The 12,763-nt window shown below is 50.8% G+C and overlaps 2 protein-coding genes across 4 annotated transcripts in view; both read left to right on the plus strand.

Moving 5' to 3' along the window:
* Positions 1 to 5,700, plus strand: part of LOC117220490 (very long chain fatty acid elongase AAEL008004) — a 73,035-nt gene extending 67,335 nt beyond the window's left edge. For all 3 annotated transcript variants that reach the window (XM_033470485.2, XM_076522235.1, XM_033470489.2), the window contains exons 4-6: positions 1,977 to 2,114; positions 2,564 to 2,806; positions 3,062 to 5,700. In XM_033470485.2, the coding sequence (XP_033326376.1) occupies positions 1,977 to 2,114; positions 2,564 to 2,806; positions 3,062 to 3,421 (741 nt within the window). In that variant the 3' untranslated portion in view covers positions 3,422 to 5,700. The remainder of the gene's footprint in view (positions 1 to 1,976; positions 2,115 to 2,563; positions 2,807 to 3,061) is intronic.
* Positions 5,701 to 12,346: 6,646 nt separating this feature from the next.
* The window catches only part of LOC117220438 (very long chain fatty acid elongase AAEL008004), a 91,382-nt gene continuing 90,965 nt past the window's right edge, over positions 12,347 to 12,763 (plus strand). Inside the window, exon 1 of the mRNA XM_033470395.2 lies at positions 12,347 to 12,658. The gene's annotated coding sequence lies outside the window, so the exon portion shown is untranslated. The remainder of the gene's footprint in view (positions 12,659 to 12,763) is intronic.

Below are 12,763 nucleotides of genomic sequence, written 5' to 3' on the forward strand. Positions count from 1 at the left end.
TTTTATATAACAAAGTGCATTTTATATGAAATGTGAAAATAATTATATTTTATATAATTGAAATATATGAAATGTGAATATAATTATATTTCGTATAATTGAAATACATGAAATGTGAAAATAGTTATATTTCGTATAATTGAAATATATGAAGGGTGAAAATAATTATATTTCGTATAATTGAAATATATGAAGGGTGAAAATAATTATATTTCGTATAATTGAAATATATGAAATGTGAAAATAATTATATTTCGTATAATTGAAATATATGAAGTATAAAAATAATTATATTTTATATAATTGAAATATATAAAATATGAAAATAATTATATTTCGTATAATTGAAATACATGAAATATGAAAATAATTATATTTCGTATAATTGAAATACATGAAATGTGAAAATAATTATATTTCGTATAATTGAAATATATGAAATATAAAAACAATTATATTTCGCAAATCTCGGCGGTGCCTCGGAGTCGCCACTCGAGCGCAAAGGGTTGACAAAATATGTCTTACGGGAAAATAGACTAGAAATTTCGAAGATCCCGAGGAAAACAGTGAGTCCGCCTAGAATCCAGACCGGCGATCCACGTCCACGGCGTGTCCAGACATCGCGGAAGATGCAATTTCATATTCTAATTCCGCCCGAGTCCTCGAGTGATCTTTCCTGCATAAGATCTTCCGCAATTGCGCAAGTGGATCAAGTTCTGCTGATCGACGTTGCGCAATCCGCGCGTGTCGTGTCCCCCCTGCGGAGACGCAGAGTGCAGCGACGACCGATTGAAAAAGACGAGAACGTAGAACCGTGTCACGCGTCCAGCAACATCTCTCATTAAGAACATTTTATCGTCGTGCCCGGCATAATTTAGATATCCAGCACTCGAGATCAGGCGGCCCTCGCATCTTCTTTTGATTCTTTTTTCGCCGGGAAAACCGGATCGATCGCGCGCATAATTTAATCGCGCGTCGCGTTAAAACGCGTTGTTATGTTACAATTCGGCGCGCAGATTTAAGCCGGCGAAACGGCTTGATTATTCGAATGCAAATCTGTGAATCGCGCGATCCAGGGAATAATCGATCCGGGTTTTCGGGGTCGGCCGACGACGGCCTGGTTCCCGCTGAAAATCGAAGAAAAACGCGCGCGCGCGCGCGCTCACGGCGAAACAAACAGCCCCCATTGTTCCTGGTTCTCGAAGGGGTGCGAGGGGGGACAGCTTTTAGAATTTAAAACGCGAGAGAGCGACAGAGTCGTCGTCTCACGACGGGGCGCACCGTGCCCGAGGACTCCCTATTGTTCCCCTCCCACCTCCTAAACCGCCCCCGGTTCTCCCGGAGCCACCCCCCGAAGCTGCTCGGGGGTTTCCACCCGCGCCCGACGGGGCTTCTTGATCGAAGCGAGCGAGCGAGACGAGGCGATTCGAGACGAGACGAGACGATTCGAGACGAGACGAGGCGATTCGAGACTAGGCGAGGTGATTCGAGACGAGACGATTCGAGACGAGACAAGACGAGGCGAGGCGATTCGAGACGAAACGTGACGAGATGAAGCTAGGCGATTCGAGACTAGGCGAGGCGATTCGAGACGAGACGAGACGAGGCGATTCGAGACGAGACGTGACGAGACGAGGCGATTCGAGACGTGGCGATTCGAGACGAGGCGTGACGAGACGAGGCGATTCGAGACTAGGCGAGGCGAGGTGATTCGAGACGAAATTTCACGGTGAAAAACGGCCGATCGTCTTCGTCGTCATCTTCGTCTTCGACTTCGTCTTCGTCATCTTCGTCTTCGTCTTCGTCTTTGTCTTTGTCTGTCTTCGTCTTCGTCTTCGTCTTCGTCTTCGTCTTCGTCTTCGTCTTCGTCTTCGTCTTCGTCTACGTCGGCTCCGCGCGTCAATCGTCGCCGTCCGTATTTATTATTATTATTGCGACTTTATCGTCCTCACTTACGGCCGTTTTCTTGTTTCCAGTACTTGATGAGCGGCTGGGCGAAAGGATACAGCTTCCGGTGCCAGCCGGTCGACTATTCGAACAACTCGATGGCGCTGCGAATGGCGGAGACGTGTTGGTGGTACTACATCAGCAAGTTCACCGAGTTCTTCGATACTGTAAGTATAGAGAAAGCGTCCCGCCGGATCGATCGACAACGCCGAATCGCCCGGCACGTTTCCAACATCGGGAACCCCCGGTGCTCGGACCCCTTCGGCGTCCGACTGTCGCCGATGGGAGTCGTCCGTTGTTGACGAGTATACTCGTCGTGGCAAAAAATACTGTTACCTCTCCGTGACGAGTATACTCGTCATTGTAAAAAATAGTGTCACCTCTCCGTGACGAGTATACTCGTCATGGTAAAAAATAGTGTCACCTCCCCGTGACGAGTATACTCGTCATGGCAAAAAATACTGTCACCTCTCCGCGACGAGTATACTCGCCATGGCAAAAAATAGTGTCACCTCTCCGCGACGAGTATACTCGTCGAGCACAGCTGACTGGTTGAAGTTAGAGCGAGACGCGCAGGAACGGTGAAAACTGATCGAATCGTTCTCGATTTTTCCAGTTATTTTTCATCCTGAGGAAGAAGAACCAGCAAGTGTCGACGCTGCACGTGATCCACCACGGAATCATGCCGTTCTCCGTATGGATGGGGATGAAGTTCGCGCCAGGAGGCCATAGCACTTTCTTCGCCCTGTTGAACACCTTCGTGCACATAATTATGTACTTCTACTATATGGTGGCCGCGATGGGCCCGGAGTATCAGAAGTACATCTGGTGGAAGAAGTACCTGACTACATTGCAAATGGTAAACAGTTGCTTAGTTTGTCAACATTTGGTTGACGGTGCAGCGATCGTTCAGGAAGTGGGCAGTTCAGAATTGCTTGATAATTTCGTGAAGAAGACTCGAGCAAATTGGTGTCTACGACTTTCAATATCCAGTGGCACTCCTTGAGAGACTCGAAAGCTGCTTCCACGAATAGTCGATGCACCTCTCTCTCTCTCTCCAAACGAATCCCCAATCGATCACATCGTCTAATCGTGTCCTTAATTTCCGTTCCAGGTACAATTCGTGATGATCATGACCCACCAGTTCCAGCTGTTGTTCATCGAGTGCAATTACCCGCGCGGCTTCATGATCTGGATCGGTCTGCACGGCGTGCTGTTCCTGGGTCTGTTCTCGGACTTCTACAAGGCGAAGTACGGGGACCGGACGAAGGGCAGGGGGAACAAGTCGCGGCAGAGCTCGCAGAACGGTTCGGCGGGCGGGCTGTGCATGCCGGTCCTAGACGACTCGAAGTCGCAGCAGAACGGCGTGTCGTCGTACGCGACGATCTACAACAAGGAGTACAACAGCTGTTACAGCAACGGGACGAACAACGGCTACGTGGCCAACAACAACACAGAGAAGAAGCTCGCTTAGGACAGCCCGCGTCGGCGGCGGCAGCGGCGTCTGATTGTGGGGGACAAACTCGGGGCACCGGATCGATCGCGCGAAACATATTTAAACTCATCGTCGCTGCAGGGCTCGAGCTCTCGGCGGCAGCGGCTCCGCGGGCCGCGCTCGGCTCCGGCGGGCACTAGGGCGGGGCCTACGCCGGCCGGGGGCGGGGCTTGCGGGCCGGCGAGGGTTCAAGGCCGCCGGAGAGGGGACCGGAACGAGTCGCGGAGACGCTCGACGGCCGGCTAGCGGCGTCGTTTCGCTTTCCGGGAGCCGTCGTCCGAACGAGCCAACACCGTTGCTCGAGAGCTGCCGAGAGGCCGACGTCATCGCGGAACGGGTTGTCGCCGCGAGAACTCGAGTGTACCGATCACACACGTCAGAATCGTCACTAGCGGGTGAAGGTGTCAATGGAAGCACTCGTCGTGCCCAGCGATCATTGTAGCGACTCTGATTCTTTTGTAAGTCCGTCGAGCGGACCGGTATAGACGAGACGAGGTGGAACGACGCCGGACGAGAATTTAAAACGCGCACACGGCCCCCGCGATCCTCGATCCGGATCCACGATCGGGATCCCACGGGCCCTCGTCGGATGGTCCGATTCCGTTCTTTCCAAGCGCGTCGCGTTGCCTGCGCTGCCGATCGCGTGTGCAATTCTTTTGCGTTCGTGTGCGTGTCCGCATGCTTGTGAGACATAGAAAGAGAGACAGTGTATGTGTGTATGAGAGAGAGAGAGAGAGAGAGAGAGAGAGAGAGAGAGAGAGAGAGAGAGAGAGAGGAGAGAGAGAGTGAGACAGAGAGGCGAACGGTATGAGAGAGGAACGAGAGTGTGCTACATAAATTTTCTTGTTAGAGAGAGACTCGATTCTTCGGGGCCAGGCACGCGCGCGTTCTCTCGTCGGGACGCGCCGGAGATAACGACGATCCCACAAACCTTCCACCCCCTACGTCTAGTGGTGTGCGGGTACCTAAACGCTTCGGGATATAGTTCGGGGTTGGGCACCGGGGTTTCAACGAAGCGGGACATCCGATATACCGCGCGAGGGCGCAACACACATCCGCGCGCAACACACAGAGGACACGGACGAAGATGTTTTTTTTATTCTCCTCGGACCGACCGTCCCGCGGGATCATTTCCACCAGCGTCGTATGCTGTACGCGGATCCTTCTTTTCTTTCGTTTTGTAGAAACCTTGGGGAGGGAGGGAGGGAGGGAGGTAGGGGCGTTACGAATCATGATTTAAGTAATGTAATTATTTATTTTATATTGGAATATAAGAGATCACGTCTGAAAACTCTGAATCACCGAATCTTGCATATACACCAGCATCTCTCTGTCGCACGCGTGCGCGCAGGTTGCTCGATCCGAGGCCAGCTAATTCAGCGTCTTCTTCTTCTTCTTTTGCGATCGTACGAATGCGTCACATTTTGCTTCCGGTCTGCTGGACGCCGGTGTCGCGCGAACGATTCGATAATTCAACGCTCGGCTCTGGCGCGATTAGACCGCCGCGCCTGTACACGCAAGACCGTAGCCAGGCGACCTTGAGAACCACGAAGAAGAGGAAGATGTTCTCTGCAGAAGATGTTCTTCCTTCGGAGAAATCGTACGGAATGCATAGCTCGCGCGATCGCGACCGAGGAAGATGCTTTTCGATCAGCCGCTTTCGGTCGGACCGCGCACCTGCGTGCACGCGCGTATGTATATATGTTGTACATACATGTGTGTATACGTCACCTGCAGGAAAACGTTTACCGACCACGAGAAACTTTGACGACGACCCGGTCGTACCAGAACCTTGGATACCCGCAGACCTCTACCAGTTAACCGTTACACCTCCTTTATCGTTGTCCGACTCTCTAATTGCCCGGGTCGCGTCCGAAGCGACGACACCGATCTCACAGACACCGTTTTCACCCGAGAGAACCCGCTGGAACCCGCTACCTCACACCTGTACAAGAGAGCCAGCCCTCTCGTCGACGTTTTGGCTCGACGTTAGAACGGCTCCGCGCGGCTTCAACGTCCCGCGACGGGCTCTGCTTTTCCCGTCGTAGAGGGTCGTCGAAGCGTTCGACTACCGCGCCCGATGATCCACTCCCCCCCTGTGATCATCAGGGGGGAATCCTGAATTTCCATGAAACGGTCGAAAGTAGAAAGAGAAAAAACGAATGTCTTTTGTATAACTGCGGGAACTCGGAAACTATTAAAGATGAGAATGTACTTCTAAAAAAAAATTATACATTTGTTGGCAACTGCGAACAGAAGACGTGTGTGCTGCTTTGAAAGACCCGGAGCCAAACGAGCGACGACTGCGCCTGCATATTGTTGTTCAGCATATATATATATTGTTCGTCGGTCTTTGCAACTTTGTCAGTCCGGTTCTCGATTGATCCAGCGGCCCACGGAGAAAACAATAATGATCGAACGAACGCTGTTTGTCGAGATCGTGTATCTTCTGAGAACGAATCTTTTTCCGGTGAAGACAGTGTCGGTGGATGGTTAATTACAGCGTGGTCGACTCGAACGCGACCGGATGTTGCCCCGATTGTGTTCAAAGCTTTGGTGTTCGCCGTAGGAAATAAGCGTCCGTCGATTACACGCGAAGGAGGACCAGAGATCCCTCCTTCGTCCCGCGAAGCTTGGTTTCCCGGCTCGGAATCGTTTAATCGGCGAGCCGGATCGCACCGAACATCGACGAATCGTTAACAAGTTAGCTTTTCTACGGCTCGGCGAGCCACGCGATACTTTGTTTCCGCAAGCTCTCTCTCTCTCTCTCTCTCTTTCTTTCTCTCTCGCTCTCGCTCTCCACAAAAGTCTCGCACAAAAGTCAGCATACAGATCCAAACGTTCGGACACACACACACACACACAGGCGTGCGTGACGTTAGCTTTTAAGCAGCTTTCGAAATTCATTTGAATTCCAATGTATCGAACGAACTGAACTTGTTTCGAACGCAGCAGGAGAGTCGAGCTAAACAATATAAAAAACGCGTCAGAAACATTTGTAAGCAGACTTTTGCGACCGTGATCGCGCGCGCGCGCGCGCATTTAAATCCGATAGGGGGAACCAAGCTTCCGGGAGCACTCGAGATTCTATTTCACGAGAACGATCTCTGTTGTTCGTTGTTCTTCGAACCGGGCGGAGAGAACACATCTTCGAGGGAAGCGGACGCGGCGAGGTGTTCGTTGCCGCGCGCGGCCGTGCGTTCGAAGACGCTCAGGGGTGGTAGCAGGGGGTGAACGTTCAAAAGCAGTAGGCAAAGGCAGAAATGAGAAACGTGTCGTTTTCTTTTTTCAGTTCACGATCGCGTCGGTAACGGTGTGTGACACCGAGAAACGGGGGAGGCGACCGAGGAAGACACGGAGGAACGAAGGGGCGGAAAGAAGAGAAACGCGCGGAGAGGAGAACTGGCGAGAAATTGGAAGCGCGCGCGCACGAGAGAGAGAGAGAGAATGCGAGAGGTAGAGAGAGAGAGAGAGCGAGAAAAGTACAGAGAGGAAGAGAGAGAGAGAGAGAGAGAGAGAGAATTCGAAGATCCTGTGCGAAGAAATCCGACGTTGTATATTTTTTACAAGGGAAAAGTTAGATCGATATCGCGATCGCGAGGCGAGGAACGTTGATGAAAAATGGGTGTCAAAGACGTGCTTTCTTCGGTGAAAGTATTCGTATATAAAGGAAGACAAAAAAAAAAGAAAAAGAAAAAAGTTTATTAAAATGCCAAGTTTTAAAGTAACGTATTAGAGAAATATTTGATGGAGCGCAGAGGGGAAAGGAGATAATGACGATTTGTAATAAAATGAAAAGAAAACGACGACGACGACGATGTCGAGGAGGAGGTGGAGGATAAGAAAATAGTTAGACTATAACGAGAGCGAGAAAAATCACGCGCGATGTCGACAAGACTGTTACTATAAATAGACGTAAAGAACTAACGAAAGAATAATAGAAATGAGAACGAACGATAAATAAAAGCGAGCGAGACGCTTCGCGTACAGGCGCGAATTATTAACGCCGCGATTTTCTCGATGTGGACAGACGTGCTTTCGCGGTTAATTATGCAAACGCGAAGGACGTCGACGCGACGACCTTCGGCCACCGTCGCCTCGAGGTCTACGTTCCGAGCGTTCCTTCATAGAATTCGCAACCGTCTCTCGGATTCGGCGTCCGAGATGTACCGATATTCGCAACGCGCGATGCGACGATGTTATGTAAGCGTGGGTATATTACTGCGGACGGCCCAAACACTGCGGTATTTTATAAAAGGAAATAAAATGTAACGTTTTACAGTGTGTGATTTTCTAAAGATGAATCTCATAATTTCTTTTTTTCATACGTTTAATACCGATAATTCATGACGTACACGTAGCAGCAATCGCGATAATTTTTAATTAATTTGTCGACTTTCGCGATATTCGGAAGCTTACGAACTTGCATAGCGAGAATATCTTAGGAATTATAGCCGTGTGTGTTTGTGCGTGTGTGTACATTTAATAGAAAACGGGTTGCGTCAACCTCGACACGCAGTAATCGTCCGCAGTGTTTGGCTCGCAGTGATAGATACGCGACCGCAGTAATACACGCGCGCGAACGGGGTTTCTTTGCGTTACGCTTTTCAATGAAATTCGTGCTTTCGGCGATCCGATATTCTTTGTCAAAAGTTCGCCTTCGTTGAGAAACCGTCAAGTAATAACGCCTACGCTTGCCCTGCGCGCAGGCTTTTTCCACCGACTGTGTTTCCAGCGCGGACATCTCGACAGCGATTACCGAGCAGCAGTTGCGCCGATCTAGGAACAGAATCGTCCCCTTGTTTCGCGCGAGCATCGTTCTTACTTCCGATACGCCGCCAGCTTCGAAGCACGCGTCGCATTTCGTTCCGCATCGCCGTAGACGCGGCAGAGACGCGAGGAGGCCGCGTCCTCCGTTCCCGCCGCCGCCGCCGCGCCGGTTCCACCGAACGCTGTACAGAGGAATTGATCGTCGAGTTACGATTTATAGCGAGTTGTTTTTTTCTGTCCTCGAAGCGACGAGTCCGCCGCGCTCGAAACGCGTTTGTTTCCCTTGCTCCCCGATCCGTTCGCGCGAGACCGCGCGTTGCAATTTCTTCGCGTGTGTGTGTTACCTCGCCTTTCCGGTCGAAGCGACGATGAGCAGCGCGCGAAAGCGAAGGGACACGAACCAGCTGCTCGTCCCTTTTCTTCGAATTTTTCGTTCGACCCCGTTCTTCGACCGGAACGCGTTTCGATGCCGGGACGGAACCTCCGTTGGATGACGGAGGCGCGCTGGTGGCCCGATGGTGGCCCGCTAGTGGCCCACTGGTGGCCCACTGGTGGCCCATTAGTAGCCCGCTTGTGGCCCGATGGTGGCCCATTGGTAGCCCGCTTGTGGACCGATGGTGGCCCATCGGTGACTCATTGGTAGCCCACTGGTGGCCCATTGGTGGCCCGATGGTGGCCCATTGGTGGCCCATTGGTGGCCCATCGGTGACCCATTGGTAGCCCACTGATGGCCCATTAGTAGCCCGATGGTGGCCCATAGGTGGCCCGCTAGTGGCCCATCGGTGACCCATTGGTAGCCCACTGGTGGCCCATTGGTGGCCGGATGGTGGCCCATCGGTGGCCCACCGGTGGCCGCGGTCGATCGGCCCGCCGTAGCATTTTAGGAGACAAACCAATTTCGCACCTGTTAAAGTCTTGCAAACGAATATTTAAGTTGCGCTCCGACGAAAGACTCCGAAATCGAAGTGGAATGACGAGCGAGAAAGAGAACACATGGACGAACGAAACCCGGGAAGAGAGAAGAAAGAGAGAGAGAGAGACCCGTGTCTGCCGCCGAGGACAATAAAAGCCGAGACACGTCCGCGATTTGAAATAGACACACACTATTCGTAGCGTTTCGTCGACGCGTTTGTACAAAGGTTTTGCCGTTTTTCTCGTCGAGGTCGACCAGGCTCGGCCCGACTCGACCCAACCCGACCCGACCCGGCCCGAGCCGTCGCCGCCGCCGCGGCCAAGGCCCGCGCCGTTTCTCCGTGTTCCTTTCGATTTCTAACGCGGTACAAAAAGGCTGCTTCTCGATGTACAACTTTCGTATTTTTCTAAAACACGTACACAAAGCGAGTGCTACTTTTCTGCCGAGTCGTGTGCACTTTTCTAACGAAAACAAACAAACTGTTTCGACGACTGTTAAAAAGTAGACCTATAGATCCACGCGGTTTTAGTCGGGGACGAACGGTCCCGCCGCGGGTTTCCCCCACCCCCGGGGATTCTCCGTCGATCGAGCCGGCTCCGAGACTTCCGGTTGCACGAGTCGATCATAGGGAGGATCATAGGGGGGTCGCTCCATCGGATTTCGCTTTCTCGAAGTTTCTTTTTTCCGGAATGGAACAACAAAATGTATACAGAAAAATGGACGATTTCTTGAGACACGATTATTCGAGCCTCGCGGCTCGTTTTTTACAGTTACCGGCCCGCTTTTTCGACGTGCTCGAGCGTCGAAAACGAATCAGTCGATCGGGGCAATTCGCCTCTTTTTCCGCGTTTAACCGGCGGATATACCGTTCGGAAGTTCCGGGAACCGAATTACGATGGGACGAGCGATTCTCCAGCGCGGTATTTCCGCGCGCCAGCGACGGAACATCTCGAGCCGGCGCATCGATCGCGCGAGTTTCTCCGCGCGGAATCGGCCGCGTTCCGCTGATTTCGCGATGGTCACGTATCGAGGAATGGGCTAGATTAACTCTCCGACCGAACGTTGATTTCTTTGCGAATTGTTTCGGTCGCGATCGACGACGGTATATGAAAAATACAAATGCGGAATAATAAATGACTAGGTCGGCTCGGCATGTCCGACGATCGTTGTAGGTTATGTCAGTCAGTCAATCAATCAGTCAGTCAGTCAGTCGATCGGTCGACTTTCCTTCTCTTCCGTTGATCCGTTTTTCTTGCTTTTCGTTTCTTGGTCTTTCTCGTAGTTGGGTGATCGAGGGGGAGAGAGAAAGAGAGAGAGAGAGAGGGGCTACACACGCGTATGGAATACGCCAAAGTCGATGATCGATCGTCTTTCACTTTCAGAAACTGTTTTAGCCATGGTGAAAGGTGTCGAGCCCGAGGAGACAAGAGCACACACATCGTCATGTACCTACCTAATGTTACGAACTCTGTAATGATTATCGATTCTCATTATATTTTTGTACATAATTGGGGAGAATTACACGAGAATAAAGTGAACTTACAAGGAGCGAGTTGCCTTCAGCCATGAACACAGGGAAATATCGGTGTCCGATTTATTTGATCGACTATAATAACCCTATGACCGCAGGCTGCCCGATCAGGTCAATTTAGAGAATAGAACAATATCCTAAGGATGGCTAATATGTGCGAGAATAGTTTATTTTATAAACGGATCCACGCGCGTCGTCTTTTTAAAATTTAAAAATACCGCCGTTTGGGATAAGTGGCGCCTCTTGCGGCGATATTTCGAAGCTTCTTTCGGGGTTCGTACAGCGCCAATTAGTGCCGTGGCAAAACGCCCAAACTGTTAGCCAAGCGGTGGCGCCTCTTGCGGCAGACGCTGGAAGCTCCTTTCGAGGTCCGTACAGCGCCAATTAGTCCAGCGGCAAAACGCCCAAACTGTTAGCCAAAATCGACCGTCGGTAATTTTGGCTAATAGTTTGAGCGTTTTGCCACGGCACTAATTGGCGCTGTACGGACCTCGAAGGGAGCTTGGGACTTTTGCCGCAAGAGGCACCACCGTTTGTCTAACGGTTTGAGCGTTTTGCCACTGGCCTAATTAGCGCTGTACGAACCCCGAAAAAAGCTTCACTGTTCTTTCGCAAGAGGCGCTACAATCGTGCACATGGCTGGACCGCTTCAAAACATAATAATGGCAAAATTAGTGCGTACGGAAATAAACCGAGGGCTTGGTGCTGCTGTTCTTTTTGTTTTCGATCGATCTCTTCCACGGAATTTCCCAAGACGAAGAAGAAGAAGATGAAGGAATCCTATTACCGGTCTATACTTTCTTCCCACCGTACTATCCATGCTACGTTCCCGTTCTCGAGGTTGCTGGAAAGTGCCGAAGAGCACCAGGAACGCGGAAGAATAACCTGCTTCTGTTTCACGCTTAAATATCGGCAACCAATTATGGGTAAGGTGTCTGAAATTCAATCTACAAAACGAACGTTGTTTCGAGAAGCCCACGTGGGAGCCTTCTCCACGGAGAAGCCCATCGAGGCAATTCAAAGAAAGCCGTCTTTGCGACAATAACATAGCACAGGATCGTAGTACAGGCAAATACCGGTAAACTTATTTTATTCGCATATTTTGCACAAATGCATACAATTTCGTATCGCCAATATTTTCCTCGGCCCGTTATACGACAATCTATTTGTACGTTCACTCGTAATTTTCAATTTCAATTTTCACACGTGCATACATACGCTGCACGACCGTTTGAACGCGTTCGTTCAAGGCATCTATAGAACAAAAATATAGTTTTAAATATTCGCGAAGTAATATCACACAACCATTTGCCTCACATTACTCGTAAAACTCGTCTGCAACAATTCCCTCTATTTGTCTAATTATTATAAACAATAGCACGCAAAATATAAGATACGAAAACGCTAAAGCATTTCCGCCATTTTAAACGTTCGCGCGCCTGCGCCGTGCGCTCTCTCGTTGCCACCGTAAGCGCGAACGAAGTGTACATACAGTATATTCGGCTTCTCGCGATAATGTTTACATCGGTACAATTCACATCTCGCCGTACCGCGGCCGCGGATCCACGCGTAAATCCCCGTTGCTTTACATCGCGTTAACAGAAGACAAAAAAAAGGAGAAAACAATTCGAATTAGGAATCGACTTATCGATCAACCTGTGGAGCAGTTGCGCGGTCGGCCGCTCGTGGTGCGCCAGTTACGCGGAACGTGCGAGAACGTGGCAGCGAACCGACCGTTTCGATTTTGTCGCGAGAGAATCCGTCGTGTTTAACACGATTTATTGACACGAGCCGCGGCTCGTACCGTGTTGACAGCCCGTGGCATGCCGTCGGCGTTCGTTATCGATCCTCGATCGTTGGTGCTGCACCGTTGACGGCCCGGGAATGAACATGGCAGCAGGACGGTGACACTCGCCGGCGGGAACAGAAATTGTATGGCCGAGCATCGCGGGACGCGGGCTCGACGGCAACCGGAAAAACCCTACGATATTCGACAGGACACGTGAGTGGCTGGTTTCGCGTCGGACACAAGACGATCTCGTGGAAACAAACGAACGCGATCTCTCTGTCACGCTGTCCGAAACGGCTTCGCGACAGCGCGGACGAC

The sequence above is a fragment of the Megalopta genalis genome, chromosome 5 (genome assembly GCF_051020955.1).
Source record: "Megalopta genalis isolate 19385.01 chromosome 5, iyMegGena1_principal, whole genome shotgun sequence".
NCBI classification, from domain to species: domain Eukaryota; kingdom Metazoa; phylum Arthropoda; class Insecta; order Hymenoptera; family Halictidae; genus Megalopta; species Megalopta genalis.